The sequence below is a fragment of the Hylaeus anthracinus genome, unplaced genomic scaffold, assembly GCF_026225885.1.
Source record: "Hylaeus anthracinus isolate JK02 unplaced genomic scaffold, UHH_iyHylAnth1.0_haploid 11994, whole genome shotgun sequence".
Lineage (NCBI taxonomy): Eukaryota > Metazoa > Arthropoda > Insecta > Hymenoptera > Colletidae > Hylaeus > Hylaeus anthracinus.
In genome coordinates, this window is record NW_026534341.1 from 255893 (window position 1) to 278406 (window position 22514).

Genomic DNA, 22514 nt, shown 5'->3' on the forward strand with positions numbered 1-22514 from the left:
AACGCTTACGCAAAACTAATTTACAGGTGGAAAAGGGTACGAGATCGCGGATCGAAGAGACGAGGAAAACAAGGCCGCTTTTGATCCCGTTGCATATGCATACGAGCATTTCGCGTATGCAAATGTTCGACACCGACGATATTGTTTTCGCGATCGACGCCGACGCTCTACAAAGCGACAAAGCCGATGCTCGAACGCGCACTGATATTCGCGAAATCTTGTATTGTCCGAGGCCGGAGGTTGTCGATGAAATTCCTCGCGAAACGTTGAAAATTCTCATCGTCGGTGCACTTTACGCGAGAAATGGTGTTTCGAGCTGCGTCGAAAAGTTCCCGAAGCATCGTACGTGGCTATCGAGAAACTCGACGACAGTTCCCGTGTCAAAGAGTGATACGAATAACACACCGTACACCTTGTATATCCGATTTCCAAACCACCGACGTTAATAAAAGTTAAAAGACGTCGACGGTACGAAAATTTATGAGACTGACTGTATAGTTGTTCGTTACTCTACTCGGATTTAGCCGAACGCTCTATACGCGCGGAGGACACGGGGGTGGAACGTTAAGAATTTTCCGCAGCATTTAGAAAGCAATCGCGCCGGGGCGCTGGATTAGAATGCATCCCGTGTCTGCTCGGCTTCTTGTCTCCTTGGAATTTTTACAGTCCGAAAGAATTTCGCGAAGCAAATACGACTCGTTTCCATGCAAATGTGTCGCAGCGGCCACGCAACGGCGCGAACAGAACGGAGATGGTTAATAAAAGGACGCGCGGAAACAAGTCCAGATCTCTGCTGTCGATCTGTTGCGAGTCCCAGAGGACGTAACGCGGCTAAATCGAGGAAAATGGTCCAAGGACGGGGGTGGAGTCCGGTGGACCGGCCGAGAAACAGGGAGAGAAAACTAGTTACCGCGAGAAGACTACTTAAAGAAACGCTATTATTTTCAAAATTTGTCTCGAGATTGGAACTAACTAAAAAAAGCTTTGGGTTGCAAGCCAAGATATATCGAGAATGGACACGAGTCCAAGGAAATCCTGGCTGAATTTTCATTCGATATAAAAGCAACGGAAGGAAGGGGTTTCGAGGAACGGGCAAAGAAGAGATCTGCTCGCAGCCGCATAAAACTGCGATGAAATGCAAACGAGGCACAGAAAATGAAACGAGGAAGAACCCTTTGCTTTGATTTTACGATGCACCGGCAACGCATCGGGGGATTTCAAACCTAAATCAACGGCTGTCTCTGATCCCACGAAATCCCTAAACGAATTCGTGAATTGCAATCGAAAAGTTTCGTTCGTCGCTAAACCGACTAGAAAAATGTTGGCCTTTCGGTTGATCGCGGAAACCTGCGACGCCAGGAATTTCGAATATGGCGAGATGCAACCTTTGCGATATTTTATTACCGCAGAATATTTAGCGAAATTTTAAAATTTCGGATGCACCGTCATCTTTATTGCTCGACGAAACGAAGATGTATTAGACTAGGGGTAGAATTGTTTCAATTGTACATGTCACTAGGGTCGAAACGGGTCAAACAAACGATCGTCCAACGGACCAAAGACACTCGGCGATCCCTCCGAAACGTCGCGTAGTTTGGAAAGAAGAACTGTTAGACGATGGCGATGTAATTTCCAGGTCTGAGCGCGAGCCGAGACAAGGGCAGTAGCCGGAAGTAGCACCGTAGTTAATGAAATTGCCTAAGCAACGACCGCCTGGTACAGTATTCCTACGTATAAAGGGGAATCCTGGGATCTTTACTGTTATGCAAATCAGGGCCGACGAGGCGAAACGATCGTCGAAAGTGTTACATGCTGGTTCTGGGGAACTTGTAATTTTAATTAGGATCGCTATCAGTTTCTCTCACTTTCGCAGCGGTTTGTTTTTCCTTGGTTTTCAAAGGAGAACACCGAAAGTTCGATATTTCATGTATCTTCCCGAGCCTTTAAAACTCGTCCTCAAAGGTATCCTTCTGTACATTTTTTTCCTGTCGCTTATCGATAGTGGGACGACTACCATTTGCTTATGGTAATTGCATTTCTCTATGTTAACCTTAATTATATCATTTTAACGGCGCGGCGATATCTATCGATTTATCGCGTTGCGGTAGCCGTATTCCATTTGAAATCGATTCTACCGGCTCGAGGGAATCTTTTGGGAAAGCTGTCCGGAATGCTCCCAGCGCGAGTTAGTTTCCCAGCGTCATTAATTCTGATTATTCATTGGGATTTTTGTCCAGCATCGCGTTGACGCTGTAAATTTTCATGAATATTTCCAAATCCGTTGACACGACGGCGGTTCGAATTAATAATATGGAAAATTGTGACTGTTACATATGTATCACACCGCATTTCTCTGACGAACGAATTTATAATCCGACCGGTTGAACGCGATTTGTCAGATTACTAACGGATTCGTTCGTTCTTTAATTTTACCAGAAAAATGAATCGATCGTAAGCGAATCGTTAGGTGCAAGAAAAATGTCCGTGGAACCTTGAATTTTCCGACATTCCCGATTGTTAACCCACGCGAAGGGTTTGTTCCCCGATATTTTCAAAGTTGTCGAATAAAATACCCCTTAACTCGGAGCTTGGCATTCGTGGCAATGGAATGGTAAGAAAGCATTTCGAGTTGCTGGTAGCATACCAGAAAAAAAAAAAAAAAAAAAGAGGCCTCGAGTGCAAAGAGTTAATCGTCCAAGATGGCTAGACTTTGCCGCGCTGGCGAGAAATATCATCGAGGAGAATACGAAACCGTTCGGAGAGAAGGTTCGAATCACTGGAACAAAAGAAAATTGGCTGCTAAGCCAAACGAAGCGAATATTCAAGTGAGAAAAAAGGCCATCGGCATAGACAGCGGAATGAACCAGGGAAGGGAGAATATTAGAATAGGGAGGATAGACAAGAGAATTTATCGGGGGTTGGTTTATTAGCCATTAGGGAAGAACGCGTTCTCTTGGAATATTGTCCCGGACGCATACCAACGCATTCGACTGTCGATCGCACGCACACACGTACGTACGTACACCATCGCGGAAAGCAATGATCCCACTGTAAGCTGCAAGCTGCAGTCTGCATCCGAAGGGTGGAAAATGGAAATTGAGCCTCCGACGTTCGGATATACTTGGATGTCAGCACGGATTCCGTTTCGAACCTTACGCGCGTCCAACTATTTCGCTTCTCGTAATTTTCGATAGTCTCGAATCGCTCGACACTAGATCCGTTTTTAAGCAGTCAATTTAAAACGGACAGCCTACGTCACACCCTAGAAAGATCGTGATTAGACGCTTGTAGCAGCATTCGGTCAGTATTCGGCGTGTTGCGCGCGACTGCATCTAGACGGAATATGTTCACCCGTATCGGCTAGAGTTCCCCTACGGGAAAATAGAGGCGCGAGGCTCGATTCTTTAAAAACCTATCGAATGGGAACCGACTCGAGTCGCGCGCCATCGATCAGCGGGATTAAAACGAAACTGTTGAAAGCGTTTCATTAGTTAGGCGGTAATTCAGCGTTCTCTCGGTGAATCTATTGTCGAAGGCAAACTCGGGATAACCAAGAGCGGAAAACGAAAGATGGAAAAGGAACAAGTACGAGAGCAGATCAATATTGGCCGGTTCGATGGTATTTGTTTGGGACGCGACTCAGACTACGCGGATTGTACGCGAACAGCGACGACGGAATGAAAAGGAGACAGTCCCGATCGATTCAGGATGATGGGACTCTTTCATTAAATGGAAAAACGTCTTCACCCCGTCCCGGTTGGCCACAGACGGAGGAACACGAGAGACTTGGAATGACCATGGCCGCGGCGACGGCGCGGCGATCCGAGTCCAAGGGACAACGGATATTCCGGACGAATCGATTTTTTCCCCGCCAAACAATGGAATAACGAGCAGACCCCGTCGGTAGTATCATCGTCGAGTCCCGACAGATTTAACAGGTTCGAATACAACTTTTATCCTCGTTATTGACTCTATATACGACACAGGTTGGACCGTATCTCCCGATACCGTTCGGTATTTCATTAAGATGCTACTGGTTGTTAGAGCTGCCTCTCGGGCGCAATCGATACGGTTCAGGCTAATGAGAGAAAAATAGCGTATTCGACAAATTCGTTGGTGGAAAATCTTGGGTGCATCGACGACTACCGACCAGCGCCGAAATCTAATCTAGCACATACATCCTAGATCGTTCACGCCTCGAAAAACTTTTCTCTTACCCTTTCGATATTACACCAAGGGAAATTACCTGAATTCTCGAGGAAGCTATGGAATACGTCTGTCGGTCGGTCGGACTTTCGGTTGGGCGAAAAGTCGTATGACCATATTGAATTGCAAAGTTTTCACGGGTTTTCGACTTGGGTGCCGAAAGACGGACGACAATTGCTCGACTTGCTTCATTTCCCTACGCGGACGGTGAAATTCGGTTCTGGGAATAGAAATCTCTCTCGTTGCTCGCGTCGCCGTTTCTTCTTCGGGAAGAACAACTTTGTCACATCCGCCGCCCGTCGCCCGTCACCCCGGTTTCCATTCGATTCTTATTCCTGTTTTCAATCGAATTCGCTTGCCACGACTTCCGGTCAACTGTCGCGACCGAATAGGAGAGGGTCGAGGGTGTCTGTCCGCTTTATATCGCTCGTTCCAAGCTTTGTTCGTTTTCTGCGCGACATCAGCCGACACATTCTCGGCGTTTTATCTTTGGCTGCATTCGGTCCACGATCGCTGATCCAATCACTAGAAACCACTATCACTGAATATCGCTGACAATTCGATATTGACGATTTACAATTAGACAATGACAGTAAAAAGCTGATAAATAATTTGTCAGAAAACACGTTTCGCCTGAATCCACTATTACTCGGATCCATCGGTAAGGCTTACCCAGCGGATCCTGTCAATGGACGTAGCGCTATTAATCATTGGACGCGCGACCTGTCCGAGTAATTATGTACTAATCGAGTAATCGGAGACCGTTCGAACGATTAATCGCGTCTTGTCCAAGGTGGGATCCGCTACGCGATCCTTATCGATGAGGTCAACTCGCGAATCCGAATCGGAACGTATCGCTTGCTCGATCCCGAAGCGATCGGATTTGAAAAGATCCGCTTCGAGAACACGGAAATGGAAAACTGATCGTACGTCGATAGGTAACCGACGATCACAAGTTTACTTGGTGGCGCCCGCGCCGCGGCCGTTTTTCAATTTCAAATGAATTCGAGAAGAATCCTCTTTCGCTTGCCGATTGTCTTCCCAGGCGACACGTCTCCAAGTTTCGTCTCGCGGCGGTAATGTGTCGCGAGCAACACGGTCGAGCAGACTGGAAATTTATCCGTGATACGTTGTCGAGTTTAGCCAGGGTTACCGCAGAGTATCGGGAGTTGAGAGAATTTGTTGGACGAAACGCTGTTTCGTAAGAAGAATTTCCAACTACGACCCAGTCGTGTGTCTCGCGACGACAAAAGTTTCTTTGTAGCGAGCTTTCATTTCTACCTATTTCTACTGTGATCGAACTAGTCTTAAAGGCACCTCTTTCCATTAAATATATAAACGTATTTCACGTGATACTAAATATCGTACCACGTATTATATATCGCACATAGGTTTAGCGTTAAAATCATGCAAGGACGGCGTTTCTATTTTCAATAATATATTGATTTCCGTGCTCGTCGTTGGAATTGTCCTCTGATAATTAGACGATCGCGGCACGGCCGAGGTAAGATAAAGCGTGCATCGGATATATCAAACACGCGCAGATTTGGAGAACAAATGGACCAATTCCCAGGCAGCTCGTAGTTTGTCGTATTTACAGCTGCGAGCTTGTTCCGCGTTTCATATGCGTCTTGGGACGTGTAGCTGCACACGTCTAGTTAAGCCGTGATAATCGCGTCGATGCGATCTAGTTTTTCACAGAACGTATCCAGCTCGGTGAGCGGGATCTCGTCGATTCTCCTGTAGCGCTATCTTCCTCAACAACAACAAATTGTCGATGTCTGTAATTTCTAGTCCACCGAAGGTCCTCTTTGATGCCGTTTTCTGCTCTTCAGACCAAATTGTTGAATCTTTACTTTGCGTTCTGCGTAAAGCTACCTACTTGGAAGCTCCTCGTTAAATAACTCTACGGAGAGAGCAAGTTTGCGTTTATATTGTTACGCCGTGGGCTATCTTGAAATATTGATTATTAAACTTGGAACACTTTCGATACAGGATGTCCTGGAGTTAGTGTATCAGTGAATCGGAAATGGAGGAAAGCGTAACTGAGACGATTCGAAAGCACAATTTCCTTTGCAAAATTGTCGGATGGTGGTTCGTTTTTCGTTCCTGTATAGCAGAAACTGTATATTTTGAATTTCCAAAAACGTCCGATGATAATTTAAGCTTGTTCGTGTTCAATGTTACGCAGCTGGCTACGATTCGATATATCTGGTGCTCGTAACGATATTTTACGCGTAATCCTCTTAAAAAGAGTGTAACGCGGTTTAATTAGTTGCGTCGAAACTGTCGAAAACGTTTCGAGGTCCGTTGGGAGCTGTACGCTGGTCAAGGCGTTAATTCCTTGGAAGATTGCGAAGCCTGGTGTGCAAAAGGTGATCAGCCCGGCCGTAGACTTGGAAATACGAGAGAAACGGTGGAGCGCGGGTGGTAATCGGTAATCGGCCAACTAAGGCATGCAGCCCGTTCAACGCCGAGAACTAATAACACAACTCGGCGAGTTTCTCGGCCTACGCGAAAGCCAGCCCTTCGGGGAATTTCCTTGTGGGAGCAGCCGGAGCTCCCATAATTCATCGTAGCTAGGAATCGGGTCCACTTGAAGCAAATAATATCTCTTTCGTCGCTGCTGACGACCGAGGACCGAGGACCGACGACCAAGGAAATATCGCTAGGCCGCCAGCGAACGCTTCGCGATCTTCAACTGTGCCAGAACTTTTCCTTTTTTACTGCGAGAGAAAATGGTCCGTTGTTAAACCGTTTGTGTACAACTAGACTTGTGTTTCGAATCTCTGTGCGTTATTTTTCCGTCAGACTCCTATTTAGACCACTGTCTCTACAGCTCTCTTTGGAAAAGTGAAAAATGTCCAGACGTCGTCGCGATGCAAATTGGCCCGTATAATCGTCGCGATGGCCGACGCGCGTAAATCCCAGACGTCACCGAGATACGTTATTGGTAAACCGTTCGATTCGCAAACGATTTGCCTCGCGAAACGTTTGCCTCCAGAATTTCGATGCTCGCCAATCGATCGGGCATTGTTGGATGTAAGCTTTTCGTCATTTGAATAAGAATAATCGTGTTGACGGGGCGTGGCGCGGTCGGTTCGTCGGAGGCGATTTCGCAGCGGAACGGCCGTTGATCGTTATCACCGCACGCGGCGGAAACCGGACGAACGAATTGCAAGCGTTTTCCGTGTCGTTCCGCGGAGGTCTCGCGAGTTTAACGGCCGATTAGATTTCCGGTGTCTACGTTTCGTACCTTCGCGATGGCCCGTTGTTGCCTCTTTGCGTTCTTTTGTCCGCGTTAACGCCAGCGAATTAATTCCAGTCAAGCGACGCGAACAGCGTCGTTTTATTGGAATTAAAACAGCCTCTGTTTTCCTGCGCATTATTAATTATTCGCGTACGATACGTTTCGTTCGCGCGGACAGAACCGAGCAATTCGTTTGTGAAACATTTGCAAACGAAGAGGAACGAATTCCGATGAATGGTTTCGCCTGATTCGGGAAGATAAAGCGTCGCCGCTGAAGCGAAGCGACGGTCATAATCGCGTTCGCGAAACGAACGATACTTACAAAGTTGCGGCCATCCGAGAAAAAAGTTTCATGTTCGTTTGACCTTACGAGCGAACGCTGGGATATCGTTATATTTGCTTCTCGGATACATTTCGCGCGGACAATCGTCGCGAAATTGCGGTATCCGAATGATGGCATTTCCGAAATTACTGTTTGTGGTAGAAATTAGTAGAAGATGAGTACCAAATATGACTGGCAGTGATTTGGTCTTTCCCAATAGCCTACGATGATAACCCTAGCCCGATTCCCAAACGTCCCAAATAGAGATACGCGTCCGTCATATTTCCATCTAAATATCCTTTCGATCGACTGAAACTCGATGGGCTCCTGGCGTAATGCGACCCGATAAGATTTACGAGTACGGTATTGTCACCGAACCAAGTGATTTATGCGCGGCGAGGTCATGTACAAAGCGCGATACAAAGTACCATCAAATCATCTTTGTCTGCAATTGCAATCTATCCGGTGCGCGTCAGGTATCACACCTTCGCGTGCGAATAATTCATAGCTACACACCCGATCCCACTCGACAATATAAGCAATTTCGTGTGTACAATGCACCCACCGGGCCGCCAATAAATATCAACAGACTAGTAATAAATTACGAACGACGATTAGGGGAACGACGATAAATTAACGTGAACGTACGGCGCGTTGTATCAGCTACGCGTTTCGCGAATGATCCGCTCGATCATACGAGAGATTTAATTCTTCCTGGTTCGCCATTCGTTCGATGTACTCGATGTACTCGATGTATTCAGTCATTTCTTCCTTCTTCTGTATTCTTGTACATTCTTCTTGCATTCCACTTTATTCAAAGACGAGATCGTACACGTAATAAAATCGAAAGGTCACCGGTCACCGTGCACTCGATAACGCATAGACTGCATTATCAACAGCCTGCATCGCTATGTGCAACGAAACTTCCAGAGGGCAGCAAGTATTAGACACGCGAAATAACGGAGCAACAATCGTTAAACCGAAATTATTTAAAATCTGGAAAACTCGTTCGGAGGAACGAATAAAAATTCATGTATCCTCGTAATGTTAATTGTTCCCACTTGTGTACTTCGTTTTATCATGTTATCGGGTTGTTTTATCGCTACATCGATATTGTAAAATTCATTTAAAAACGAGTAGTTCGGTGACGACGAAGAAAATAGCAATTTTGAAATTAAAAAAAAATTTCCTTCGAGCCGGATTTGAACCAGCGACCTATGGATGTCTCTCATGAATCAACCCGACTACAGTCCACCGCTCTACCAACTGAGCTATCGAAGGGACACGAGTACTTGCCGTGTCAACGTAAATATGTGCATATTATGCGCTACGTGATCATTTGCATATCAAGGTCATTTGTTGACGATCCATCTACCTATATGTACAGCACACGCGTGTCAACGATCGTTATTTTTTAACAAATGCGTGACTAACAATAAAACGTATAGATGAAAACGATCGAAAATAGTTTTTAAAACTCGACATTACTCGTGACGAGGATAATACGAATACCATAACTAAATGAGATATGATACATCTGCGTGTTTCATCTCCAAGGCAGTCTAGAAATGAAAGAGACTTGTTAGAGTTAGCCATTCCAATCAGAGAAAGAGACCACAAGTGGTGCACGAAAATTACCGTAATCTCATGCACAAGTAACGTATTTGATTAATCGAGACGACTGTCACGGTCGTTTCAAACAAATCTTTTTACGATATAAAAGTGGATATTGATCGAAAGGAAACTTGATAGGACTCTATAGAGAGAAAGAGTAGGTTAGGAAGTTTAGATCGTACGATAACTTCCGGCTGAATTTACGGGAATAATGATCATTATGCCGAACAAAGAGAGTGCGATAGATCCTTGTGATAATGCGTAAAATGCCGGTTAATCGGCGTTTAATCTAAAAAGTCACTCACCCAAGATGCACGTCGCAATGTATGATCGTACCAATGGTAACCGTAACACTCCTTGGAGCCGACGTTCACAAGATCGTTTGACCAAGATAACATTTATCACAATCTTGCGTCACCGTTTTTAAACATCCCACAGAGACTCGACGCACTTTTCTTTACACACGCTTCGCATAGTACCTTTAACTCTAGTCATCTATCGTCTACCGAACGTTCCTGAACAAGTTTTTCGAGTAGTGTCAAACGCGCGGAGAATGCTTTTTAATTCTATTACATGCTGCCATCTCACAGTGCGAAAACGACCATGTTTATATTGAAAATAGTTGTTATTGTTGTTGTTAGATGTCGCCATAAACTCTTTTAGTACTAGTGGCGCCATCGGTAGAAAAACGCCCAAGTTTGTCGTAAAAATAGTTTCCATAGTTACTGCTAGATGGCGTGAGTGACTAAACGGTTTAAAACAAATAGTGATAAATGTTAAACGATAAATTGGAATAAACTATTATAGTGTTACGAAGCAATTAATCGTATTAATTATGTATTTATTTATAAATAAGGAGTAATGCATTAAATACATTTGTGGCGCCATCTAGCGGAAATACTGGCAACTAATTTCACTACAAACTTGGGCATTTTGCCACCCATGGCGCCACTAATTCATTGATTACCGGCATAAAATTAAAATTAATTTTTAATAATTTTTTTATTATAAATACAAGGCTACAAGCCCAAATTAATGATTCATTTCATTTAACATTACGTTCAACTACATATATATATATATATATAGACCGTAGACCGTTCGAGCGGCCGCGGTAGCGAAGGCTACGCGCGCTCTGATTGGTCAGGGTTTTCGCTTAATATCTCCTTAACGAAGCCCCATCCGACATTTTTGCAAAGGAAATTGTTGTTCAGAATCGTCTCAGCTACCCCCCATTTCTGGCTCCTCCCCGACTTTTGGGACACCCTGTATATGGAAATAACTGCAAAATTTATGATTACTTGCTATATAGGTCGAAAAACCTTCCACCGCTAGATGGCGATACCGTTCCATGACACCTTTTTGACAACTTTAGTCAAATGAATGAATCCAAATTATTGTAAACTATTTGTTGTTTTATTCGCATAAAAACTTTACGATAATTATAGACATTTTATTAATTTTTATTCAATAATCTACAACTAAAGAAAATTACGAATTAAAGTTGACTATATGTCACTGTGCCCAATGCCCAATTGTGCCTGATTGGATTGTGCCCAATGCCACAAGCCACACCGTCCACAATCGTACCATCGCACGTCCTCGATCTTTCCAAATACTTAATTTGAAAAATTCATCCCTTTTTTTCATTGTCACGTATTTAATAGGCCTGGACAAAATTTGATACGTTATTTTAATGTGACTTTCCATTTAGACAAACAAAATTAATTCTAATAGACATGGGAACTGTACATGCAAAGGTAATCACTTATTATTAGTAAAACACCGCATAACCTAAAATTAAAATCATTCGTTTAAACCATGAGTAATCTCTAATAATAATCCCTTAGACTATTATTCCACGGCTAGAAATTATATCAAGTTTATATATTTCTATTATTTTTACAACATGTTCAACTTTATATTCTCTACATTTTTTGCTTATTTTTTCAGTTATTATTTTAATAAAATGTTTAACAACCTTCTATTTGTTTTATTGCTTCAGGAAGCAAATTTACCCAAAAACTTAAATCAAAGCTCAAACACAGCTGTCGCCAGAGGAAAACACAATTCTGAGAAAGGAAATGATTCTGTAAGTAATAATTGTTATATTCTTATTTATATCTCTAAAAATCATTTAACAATCTTTATTTTTAGTCAACATATTATAATAAGAAAAAGAACTTATCACAGGAAGAAGAAATTAAACAAAAATCTTTTGATTTGCAGTCTGTAAAGGTATGTTAATATTTATAATTTCAATGTTTCGTAAAATAAACTTATCGTCAATTTATGTATTAAACAGGCAAGAGTAGATAGAGTACACATAGATGGCCTTATGAGAACAAAGGATGATATAATAAGAGCTCAAGTAACAGACCTTTTTAAAGCTCAAGATTTTCAAGATGTTCTTCTACGTGCCTATAAAGTCAAAGGAAAACTCGAAGCTTTAGGATGTTTTAGGAGTATCAGAATTTACATTGACACCAGTCAAGGTCCTCGTGCCAGTCCAGAAGGCGTTGAAGTGGGTCTATATAATTACACACTAATTCGACAGAAAATAAGTAATTTCTCAGATTTAATTCTTTTCAGTTCATTTACAAATTATTTGTGTAAAAAGTGCCAGATATTCTTGTGAAAAACCTTAAAGTATTTTCTGTCTCAGGTCACCTTTACCGTTCACGAAATGAGACGTTTGATAGGTGGAATTAATACCATGGTTGGAAATAACGAAGCTTCTCTCGTTATCGGAGCGAAAGCACCTAATTTATTCGGAAGAGGGGAACGTCTTCAAATGGAATATTCTCATGGTACAAAAAGTTCAACTAATATAAATGTGTCTGCTGTTAAGCCATTCGTAGATAGTTGGCTCCATACCGTGTACGTACAATTATTTCTCGTTCGATACTTAACATTTCTATTATTTACTATTTATTTTCTTCTCCAGGTTAACTGGTAGCATATATAACACAAACAGTGATTTTCCGTGGTCCGGTTATAACGAATGCGACAAAGGGTTTTTATTAGATATCGCTCTTAATCCGGACGGAGCTGGTATATTGAAACATAACTTACAATACGAGGGCGCATATAGAAAAATTATATCTTCCAAACAAGCATCGTTTCGTGTCCGTGAACAATCTGGTCCAAGTTTGAAATCTGCATTGCGACACATTTGTTCTATTGATAAAAGAGATTCCTTAATATTCCCTACTAAGGGAAGCCTCGTACAATTTTCAACGGAAGTGGCTGGACTCGGCGGAGATATTGGATTCGTTAAGAATGAACTTATCGTACAATCTAATTGGACGCCGCACGAATCTCTCGTAAATATCTTTCGATTCGAAGAATAAATATTAGACCTGTTAATTATTTCTGCTTTCTACAACTTATATTATTATACAAACATTTAATTAGACCTTCCAGTTGGGTCTTCAGTCTGGGCTACTTCGAGGAATTAATAACGATATGAAAATAAGCATAACCGATCAATTCTTTTTGGGTGGACCAATGAATCTTAGAGGATTCGAAATGAGAGGTTGCGGACCCCGACAGGATGGTAATTCGATAGGCGGCGATGCGTATTGGGCACTTGCATTACATCTTTATACACCACTGCCGTTTACACCCGGTCGACATAGTTTCGGTGACCTATTCAGGTTACACGGGTTTGTCACTGGTGGAAATGTATCAAACTTCACATTTAAATTATGTACGAGAGTTTTCCAAATTCAAACATTTCCTTCCTTATTAATCAAAGTTAAACGATATTCGATCCTTTCATGTATACATGTACAAAAGTACTTCATTAAAATTGTATAATTTTCAGCCAACAATTACAAAGAAAACATGAAAATCTTCACGGAAAATGTTCGTTGCTCGGTTGGCGGTGGTATCGCCATGAAACTTGGAAACGTCGCAAGAATCGAATTGAACCTAGTTATGCCTTTGCTACACGTAAGAAGCGATGTATTGCAAAAGTTTCAATTTGGTATTGGATTGCAATACTTGTAAGAATCTTTTGTTCCAGAGTAGTAAATTATATCTTGTATTATTTTTTATATCAGTAATGTGAATGTAATGTACATTGAAACCACAATTACGATTATAAATTTATTACTGTTACGAAGACAGTCTAATGTTATTAGAAATAAATGTTTGAACGACTCGTTTCCAATAAAGGAACTAGTACAAATTTCTATGAGTATTTTAATTATTTTTCTCGCTTTCGATTCATCTAAATCCTCGCATTTGCAATGTTATCGCAGCTATGTACGCTAGAATGTAGAGTAAGTACATTCACTTCTTGACTTGCATCAGACCTGCGGTATCGCAGATTTCTTCAAAGAAATAAAAGATTTCATCAGTTTTTCCATTGTTAAAAAATTATGTAAGAAACTTTTCACTTCAACTATTTTCAGATTGCCAGTCTCAAATAAATTTCTCGTGTTTAATATTGCAAAGGGAAGGGATAAAAATTCACGCATTGTTTTCTTGAAAAAGAGTATTCTTTAAATATATTATTACAGTTTTATCGGTATCTGCCGATAGCAAACACGCAAAACGCCATAACAGCAGCGCCTCCACGCGCATGAATCACGAGTACCCATCCGTCCGTGCATGAACTAAATGAAAATGGCCGCTTGAAAATTCTTCTCGAAATGTGTGTTACGATAATGTGTCACTTTACAATGGAATCCTTTGGAATTATTGAAGAATCAGAGCAAAGTATTGTGCCCGTAACGATAAGATTTGTTAAAAACTCTTTGTTCGAAGACAGTAAGTGTGTTACAGAGAAGTCTCAACCTTCATATTCCGAGCAAGATTGTCTATGTGATTGCTGTTGTCACCGTTGTGGAGGCTATCTCTGTTGTATGTATGCTTTAAAAACGATTATTATCACGTAAAATTGTTGCATTATTAAGTTCGATATTAAAGCACAACAACGCTTTAACAACCGCGATAACGGAGAATAACATTCCCAATTCGATTGCCCTGTCATTCAGCGATTTCTTCTATCAACCGATATCTACATACATATGTATCTGGAATGTGCGCGATAAATCCACGGCGAGACCGCGTCGAAAAGTAAACGCTATATGTATATCGATTCACGAGTGTTTAATTAATTAGATATTTTCATGATTTTCGAATTACCTACCAAATTAATAAGTTTCTTGGAGCAATGCGTGACAATATTTTACTAATCCTTCAATTGTTAGTATCTAAGTATTTCTCGTGACTATCACTGGCATGCATAAATCTGACAACCATTAATAAATAGATCGATAGCATTCTAGATATTATTTAGAACAATATTTTTACCATGCTGAATTTTGTTTGCAGTGCAGCAAAGGAGATTTATAAGAACTAAGGGAAGCTGTAAAGGAGTAGCAACATTTTGAATAAAGTATGCAATTAAATTTGAAGTATGCTACATCTGAAAATTTGGATTTTTTTTCCAAGTTTCCCATTTCCAATCCAATGGTACCTGCAGCTTCTATATTAGACGTCTATTCCATACAGCATCTGCCTTTGAAATCAAAAATGGAAAAAATGTATTCTATGAATAATACATTGAATATGAAGAATAATATGTCGGGCCCAAAGAAAGAGAACATGTTCCATAGTGTGTTCAATACGTTTAACCAAATCTGGGAGCGATTTTCCAAAGTACCTGCTTCTTTTATGACAGGCATTAATCATTCGTTATCCGTGACAGTTGTACACAATGACGGTATAATACAGCACGAATTTTTTAAAGATTTGACAACTAAAAGGGATACATCGAACTCTGATAATGTGTACATACAAGGTGCCCAAAGGAAAGAATCTTTAAATGTTGTTGAATATATCCATAGTGATATATTCAACGAAAAGAAACCTTACACAGGTAGAATTTCTAATGAAAATATAAAGGAGAATTTAAATTACAGTTACAAGTGCACTGATATAAAAAGTAATTATATAGAAACACCTGATAAGAAGGAATCACTTATCAAGGAAAATGGTAAATGTAATTTGATCGATTATGACTACCTAATACCAATAGAAGGGTCAAATGAAATGTTGGTAGATGCTTGTTTGTATAAAAATACACGCAAACTGCTTGTCGCAAACGATATCGACAACTGTGAAAATACTTGTAACGAAAGTACATCCGAAAAGAACCAAGTTTCTACTTACATTGACAATAGCACAATTGATCAAACAGTTACGAACAAGGAATTCTCTCCCTCGACACTCGATTCGAACCTAGAAAGCGTACAGGAGAATAAACAAACTACGGTATCGAATAGGTTGACAAATATGTGGCAGAAAGTTTGCAACAGCGTGTCAGATCGATTCTATAGGACAGATTTGATCGAATCGGATAATTCGATGAAACAATCGCTCTCACCGAAACAACGAAGGAAGCTTAATACGATAGCGATGGGCAGAGGTCGAGGCAGAGCGCGATCGCAATTGAGGCGGTCAGGAGTAAGTCAAACCAGACATAGGAAAGAGCGTAGTAAGCACGATTTAGAAATAGATATAGAAAGCGATTTCAAAAGCTGGCAAGACTTTGAGGTGTATTGTACAGTAGAAAGCAAAGAATCAGAAGACTGTTTTAGATTAGATAAAGACACGATGGATGCTGTAGGAATCAATAGTCATAAAACGTATACATTCGCCGATGTAAAACCTAAAATTCAGAAGTCAAAGACGCGCAAGATCAGCGATCAAGGAATATGTAAATTATCTGGGAGAATGAGACGGATACCCGAATATACGGAAGAGACAAAGCCGTTTCATACAGATTGCATTGATAATAGATACAATTCTCAGAAAAATTCATTTCGACCGCGTCTAATGTCAGAAAGTTCCATTGACTCAGAAGACAGTTATTGTATAGTGTTTGAAACTGGATCTGAAGTAAATTATAGAAGCGATCTCGAAGACAGCGACGAAAGCGATATGGACCAAACTAGCGAAGACGAAGATATGTGTAAAGACGAAGACTCCAGTTCTAGTACATCCATGGTTCCAGTACAAAAAGTAGGTAGTCAGCTCTAGTTTAGAACTATTTCGATTCCGAGGTAATAAACATTAACATTTTATTATAGGTAACATTTAATTTAAAACCAGTTGTTCACACAATGATACAGTGGAACTATGCCTATCGCGCTGCTCGAAGAGGTCCATGGGAACAAATGGCCCGAGATAGGGAACGGTTCAAAGACCGTATACATTGCATAGAACGTGTTTTAAATCCAATTTTATCTGTCCAACACAGAACTCACATTTGGCAAGAACGATTCGCATCTACCGAATAAAAATTGGATTCATCATTTTTGTAAGGTAATTTTGCTATCGAGAGTTTATGTTGCGCAACATGGCCGAAGAGATGGTATAGCGTGGTAAAAGAGAATATGTGTATAATGTGTCTTCAAGAATGGCAAAATAGGCTGTGAATAAATAGTGTAGAACACCTGTTTTAAAATACATTTTTCGTTACAGTAACAGAGGTAAACTTTGTATTATTTGTGTTATTACATTATCTGTTACACACTAAATATTTGTCTTTGTTAAAAATTTATAAATGGTATAGGCTTTAGGTTTCTTGCCAGTGGCTAGTCTATTATATGTAGGCATACCGAAAAATACTAATTTTATCCACTGAATCACGTGAATCACGTTAGGCGATAAATGTAATTATAAAGTAAAGTATTTTTTACAATCATTCGTAATCGATTCGATGATATTATTAAGATTTTATTGAATTCGTAATGTATCACCTAGCGTGATTCAAATAGTATGTATCATTGTAGATATTACATATTTAAAAATGAATAATTATAAAAATATCAGGTTCACGCACAAGAAAAATATATGTGCAAATAATTTATACATATATGTAGATTTCTAATTAAATTATCTCATTTTAATTAAGATATGAAACAGACATGATAGTAATAAAACTTTCTTTTAATATTAATTTTGTATATAAGTTAACAGGTCGGTTACACACCTCGTTATAATGTAAACTTATTATGTTCAATATGTAGTTAAAACATATTAATAATTTATCACTAGAACTACCGATGGTCAACGCATTCTTATCATGAATACCACTACGCCTTTGAAATTAGAGAAGGGAGGAGCAGATCAATTTATTAATATAATTAGTTCGTTAGTTTAATAATTGTTGATAAGTGTCTAACTTAAAAAAAATTGGTAGTTCTGGTGTTATATATGTACATACGATAATTAATGATATATATATATATGTAACATTGTATGATAAACATCTATTGAATTATATTAATTTACCTTCTGGAATTATTTAATCGTTTCCCTATACGTAGCGTAGATATATTTTAATTTATAATGTACAAAAAAACGTAGGAAATGAATCTTTATTAATAGTTGCATCCGTTTAATTTTCATTAAGGGTTATTGTAAAGATTATGGTAACAATATTACATATGTATTTAAGATATAAAATAAACGCATTCACCTGTTTTGTAACAATCTACAAAACGTCTGAATAAATTTTAAATACCTCTAATACCTACATTACGATTCGTAAAAGAGGAATCACAAATCTATGGTGATTCTAACAGTATTAATTTACCTGTCGTGAGTAACTTGAGAAGTTTCTCAGAACCTAACAATGAAATAATAATACAATTTGAATGATGTCAAGGGCAAGTTACATGATTGCAAGGAGTGCTTGATTGGTGGTCAGAAAACTAACGTCGCTGTTACGGACACTGCTCCTTAATTTTTAGGAAAAACGTTCTTTCGACATATAGCCGTCATTGGATGATAATGATTGAAATAGATTGGTTCTTAATAACTATCAATTTTATTTTCTTCTTAAAAACTATTTCATTCATCCGTATATCTAACACAGGTATTGCGACTAATTTGTGCGACCACGAGCGTGGCCTTGGTATAAGAAAAAGTGGAATAAAACAGTTTTAGTCTCCAACCATTATGCATTGCTGACACTGAAGTTTAGAAAAACACCTCGTGGGAAAAAGTTCCATCACCGTTCGTTCTGTTCTATGGAAAACTGCTTGCTGCACCCACGTACACTTTACTTACAATCAGATTAGATTTTTAATTATACAGCCAGTTATGTCTTGCTGTATTCAGCAAGTATTTAGCAATTGTGAGTGCTAATTAAAAATGTAAATTAATTCACAGAAGAGTAATTTTATTATTTATTATCAATTTTATTATATGTACATACAAGTAACTACGATCAATGGAGGATGTAAGTGGGAGGGCTCAAGTGCGTTAAGTCTTTTCCATGTAAACTTGGAAACAATTTCACTCGCGTAGAGCGATTGCTATGATAGCTTGCAGTGATAATTGAGGTATCGCAACGGTATATTAACCATTGTTCAACGTACCCAAAGTCCAGCGAAAGAATAACGGGGACCAGGCGAACCGGAAGAGGATGGGCATGGTTTTATCTGGTTGGCTGGTGCAATGAAAACAGTTTCAATTGTTTCTCGCAACTAAATTATCGCGAATAATTGCGAGTAATAACGTAGTTATTAGTGCAGGCAGTGGCAAGGGTCGTTAACCCTTCGACAGCGAAATAATAATTTTAGAATCTAGTACAAGAAAATATTTTTTATATACAAACTGGCCATTCTGATATCCCAAAGTAGTAAATAACATTTCGTTCCCTGACGATTTCTACTAATAAAATACGAAAATATCGCTGCATCGTAAACTTTTGTTTTTGTTAGTTTAATTTTTATGTATACGCTACTTTTCATTTCTTTCTAACTGAAAGTTATATGTATCGAGAGAGTTCATCGACGCGTAACATCAGGAGGGGAGATTCTAATGAGCTTGTCGCCTGTTGCGACATCGTTTTCTTGGTTGTGATTTCACGCGGCACCTTTGTGTCTGCTGGCTAAAGTGAGAGAAGAAAAAAAAAAAGAATCGTCGCGACTATTCAAGGATTATTCCACGCGATCTGCTTTCACCTTTCCACGATCGCCGATCAGGGAGGAGTAGAGAACGACGTAGCGAGGCCGCGTGACGCATCGCGTGAGATAAAATTTTGGAAGCCTGCCCCTTTGTCTTATGTCCGGTTAGATAATGTGTAGCGGTTGTCCCAGTTAACGGAGACGACGAGATCCTTCTATTCGGTAATACGGACCCTCCTCGACTCGTTTCATTTTCTAAAACACTATATGGTACGTAGTTTCTTTTTTTAATTAATTTTTAAGTATAACGTACTTTTATCGGACAAAATATTCCATTAACGCTACATCATATGAAATGAGATTAATGTTTCTAATTTTTGTTTATTGTTAAAAAGCTACAATAACTGCTTTGGTTAAAAGTTACTACGCCGCGCAAGAGAGAACATAAGAGGTTTCCGTTAATTCTAGAACGCACACGTTATAAGCTCCAAAAGAAGTTTCCTTTCACAAAGTGTGCGTGCGTATGTATCCACGCGTGTTACGATATAATTGAAGTGGATCACTGTGCTGCTCGCATTAATGCCGAAATGCAACCATGTCCGGTTAACTCGGCTGTTGAAAATTACATCATCCTTATATCCGGCATGAAATCCCATTTGTTTTGCTTGTACGAGCAACAGGAACATGGTACGGGGTAGCTGCGCGTTTACGCAATGGAATTCTTGCTGGTATTAAAACGGCAGAGTATAGTAAAACTGAAACTAAGAGAAGAATGTACTTGGAGACTAGAGCAGATTGGATAAAAGGATGAAATATAATGAGCAGTAGCTCTGCATACCTCCTGCAATCCTTGTTACTTGGCGACCATCCACTGGTCTACTATTAATCCATGTTGCAGTAACGAAGGATTACCTTTTAGGAACCTAAAACAGAAGCCTAAATAATGTTTATAACCGTCTATATACCAGGGACCATTGATCATGTTCTACCATCTACCACAGGAGACTCAACGTTGGAAGAACTACTCGAGGAAACCGTAGGACTCTAATTTTACACGTTGTATATACGAAGCTATAATAAACAACATCAGGGGTTTCACCAGTTGACGGAAAATGTTGTCTGGGTCCGCTCAAGTCGGCGGTTGTGATTCGTCCGTGGCGAGTTTCTCCTCTTCTTGCACGCGACCGAGGTCTAAACGTCATCAGCGTTTTCGTTGGCGATTGGGGAGAAACTCGCGATCAGCGAAGAGTCGTTGGAAGAGAAAGCGAGAGAAGGAATCATCGGAGGAAGCTTTGGCAACGATAAAGACGCAGTCGCAGGTGAAATCGGACGATGAGAGGAAGATTGGAAATGATATCATCGGAATATCAACAATCCTGTCGAATGGACGCGCTGGGGCGTTAACACTCTGTAACATAAGTTCTCGGTATAGTGCCAGTACCATCGTCCGATATCAAGCTTGAAACAATATGGATAAGCATAAATGAAAAAAGAGTTTCTTTGAATTAATCTTTTACCTAGAAAATTGATCATAGAATGTAGCGGTGAAAGTGAAACGCGCGATAGAAATCTTTATCACGTTTCTGCACATCAAATAGAAACCACGGGCGATAATTAAAAATCGTTTGCAATTAAGACGTAAAGTAACATTCTAATCATCGAAACCTGGATCATACTAGTAGAAGACTTTCTCTGTTCGATAATGGTATCTTCCACGAACAAGTTATATTATCGTGATAAAGTAGCTTCCATCTTTTTCTTATTGTTAGTTACTGCTTACGTTATCCGTGTGATGTATCGTTTCTGTGGCTGGGACTGGTTATGCTAAAAAGAAAGACCGAGTCAAAATAGGAATAAATTAATAGTTTGAAATATAAATAAGAGGACGTAAACAAAGTGTAAAAACTCACCAATTGACTGAGCCAGACCAAATAAAAACACGAAGCGTCCGACTAAAGATAAATGCTTGTAGTATTCTTCCATTATAACGAAAAGAAGAATAAACATCGAACAAACAATCCACCTTGGAAATTTTTTATAACACTAGTGATGGATTACGCATCATCTCAGGAGTTTGGTGATCCCAAGTTCGTCATCAGCATTTCTGATGGTCTGGTTCATCTCCAGACCTGAGTTCTCAGGCTTCCAACAAAGATCCAGATAGTAAAACTAAAAAAGAATTCAAGAAATATTACAATTACTATTTTTCTATATAATATTCAGGTGCAAACTTTCTCTGTACTTTGTTACGAACGAAGATAATATTTGTTCGGTCCATTAATCATTATTTGTCGATTCGAAGGTCCCGAAAATATTCGAGGCCCGACGTAATTCCTCGAACGAGTCAAAAATTCGGTTTCCAGGAAGAGAGCAGCACGATTGTTGACGGCTTTGCCCGGCCAAAAACGACGTCCACGCAGAGATGACAGATTTTAACGCTTGGAATAACACGAACTTGCTCCGAACCGGTGATTCAGAAGGTTACAGTCGCTTCACCTGGAGCAAGGATACTAGCGAAGCAACTTTCCCTTTCTTCTTCGCTTTCCTACCAAACGATTTTACCGCATCATAGAGCGCCTGATGATTTCATCTTGCTAAATTAGAGCCCCAGACGAATGAGACACAATTGATTAAATGTTTCCAATCGGGCGTTTCATTCGAAGCAATTGGTCGATTCTTAAATGAAATTCTAACGGGTTAGAGAAAACGGGATTCAGACGAGCATTATTGTACTTGCTTCGATGGAAGTCGCGCAAACACGTGTACGGGAACGCTTTCTGCGAGAGTTATGAGCACAGTTTGTCTACGGCTACAGTTTTGCGAAAGTGTCTAGAAAGTTCATAGGATAAATCAGATCCGTACGAGGGTAATTGACTTTCGACCGGAGTAATCGCGAATTAATGTGACTAAGGGATAGAGCCTAGCTCCACATATACAAACAATTACCTTCGTACACATTCAATTCATTCATAGAGCAACAAATTTCTTCTTTTAATTAAAAGTAGTTTAATTTTGCAACGAATATTGCCTTTCCTTCCGCCTTTATGCAATCCTAATTTCATTTATCTGATCACGATAGGCTATTGTTTACTACAGTTACGAAGTATATGGTGTACTTGTTACTTCACTTTACCAGGCATTCTGGCAAAACTGTACACGCGTATAATCATTTTTTAACGCTGGTTTT

The 22514-nt window shown here is 40.0% G+C and overlaps 3 protein-coding genes, 1 long non-coding RNA gene and 1 other non-coding gene across 8 annotated transcripts in view; 2 read left to right on the forward strand and 3 right to left on the reverse strand.

The window, feature by feature from the left end:
• The window catches only part of LOC128888713 (prolyl 4-hydroxylase subunit alpha-1), a 176095-nt gene extending 166141 nt beyond the window's left edge, over positions 1-9954 (reverse strand). Inside the window, exon 1 of one of the 3 annotated variants that reach the window (XM_054145790.1) lies at positions 9698-9954. The gene's annotated coding sequence lies outside the window, so the exon portion shown is untranslated. The remainder of the gene's footprint in view (positions 1-9697) is intronic. The other 2 variants (XM_054145792.1, XM_054145791.1) reach the window with 2 other exon arrangements.
• On the reverse strand, positions 8966-9059 carry Trnay-gua (transfer RNA tyrosine (anticodon GUA)). The gene is made up of 2 exons: positions 9023-9059; positions 8966-9001 (listed from the first exon to the last, which is right to left on the reverse strand). It is a non-coding gene; the product is annotated as a tRNA-Tyr (tRNA).
• An 880-nt stretch (positions 9955-10834) lies between the features above and the next one.
• Positions 10835-13591, forward strand: LOC128888714 (sorting and assembly machinery component 50 homolog). Of its 2 annotated transcripts, none has more exons than XM_054145794.1 (8): positions 10835-11152; positions 11398-11484; positions 11586-11630; positions 11698-11916; positions 12058-12272; positions 12340-12718; positions 12810-13104; positions 13222-13591. In XM_054145794.1, exons 1-8 carry the CDS (start codon positions 11132-11134, stop codon positions 13404-13406), a joined length of 1446 nt encoding a protein of 481 aa, XP_054001769.1. In that variant the 5' UTR covers positions 10835-11131; the 3' UTR covers positions 13407-13591. The 2 variants fall into 2 exon arrangements, with proteins under 2 accessions (XP_054001769.1, XP_054001768.1); XM_054145793.1 differs by having other exon boundaries at positions 10838-11152; positions 11550-11630.
• Positions 13592-13989: 398 nt separating this feature from the next.
• Positions 13990-17048, forward strand: LOC128888712 (uncharacterized). Its single transcript, XM_054145786.1, has 3 exons — positions 13990-14264; positions 14739-16430; positions 16499-17048. Exons 2-3 carry the CDS (start codon positions 14805-14807, stop codon positions 16706-16708), a joined length of 1836 nt encoding a protein of 611 aa, XP_054001761.1. The 5' UTR covers positions 13990-14264; positions 14739-14804; the 3' UTR covers positions 16709-17048.
• A 2189-nt stretch (positions 17049-19237) lies between these two features.
• Positions 19238-21910, reverse strand: LOC128888718 (uncharacterized). The gene is made up of 5 exons (XR_008460326.1): positions 21570-21910; positions 21238-21496; positions 20845-21151; positions 20166-20735; positions 19238-20088 (listed from the first exon to the last, which is right to left on the reverse strand). It is a non-coding gene; the product is annotated as an uncharacterized LOC128888718 (long non-coding RNA).
• Between the last annotated feature and the right edge of the window lie 604 nt (positions 21911-22514).

Excerpts from the sequence above, each read along its gene's own strand:
- LOC128888714 (XM_054145793.1), top strand. The coding sequence starts at position 11,132 with ATGGGAACTGTACATGCAAAG. Across the intron at positions 11,485-11,549 it reads CTGAGAAAGGAAATGATTCT|TCAACATATTATAATAAGAA; the intron begins GTAAGTAATAAT and ends CTTTATTTTTAG. Across the intron at positions 11,917-12,057 it reads CCAGTCCAGAAGGCGTTGAA|GTCACCTTTACCGTTCACGA; the intron begins GTGGGTCTATAT and ends TTTCTGTCTCAG.
- LOC128888712 (XM_054145786.1), top strand. The coding sequence starts at position 14,805 with ATGCAATTAAATTTGAAGTATGCTACATCTGAAAATTTGGATTTTTTT. Across the intron at positions 16,431-16,498 it reads CCATGGTTCCAGTACAAAAA|GTAACATTTAATTTAAAACC; the intron begins GTAGGTAGTCAG and ends ATTTTATTATAG.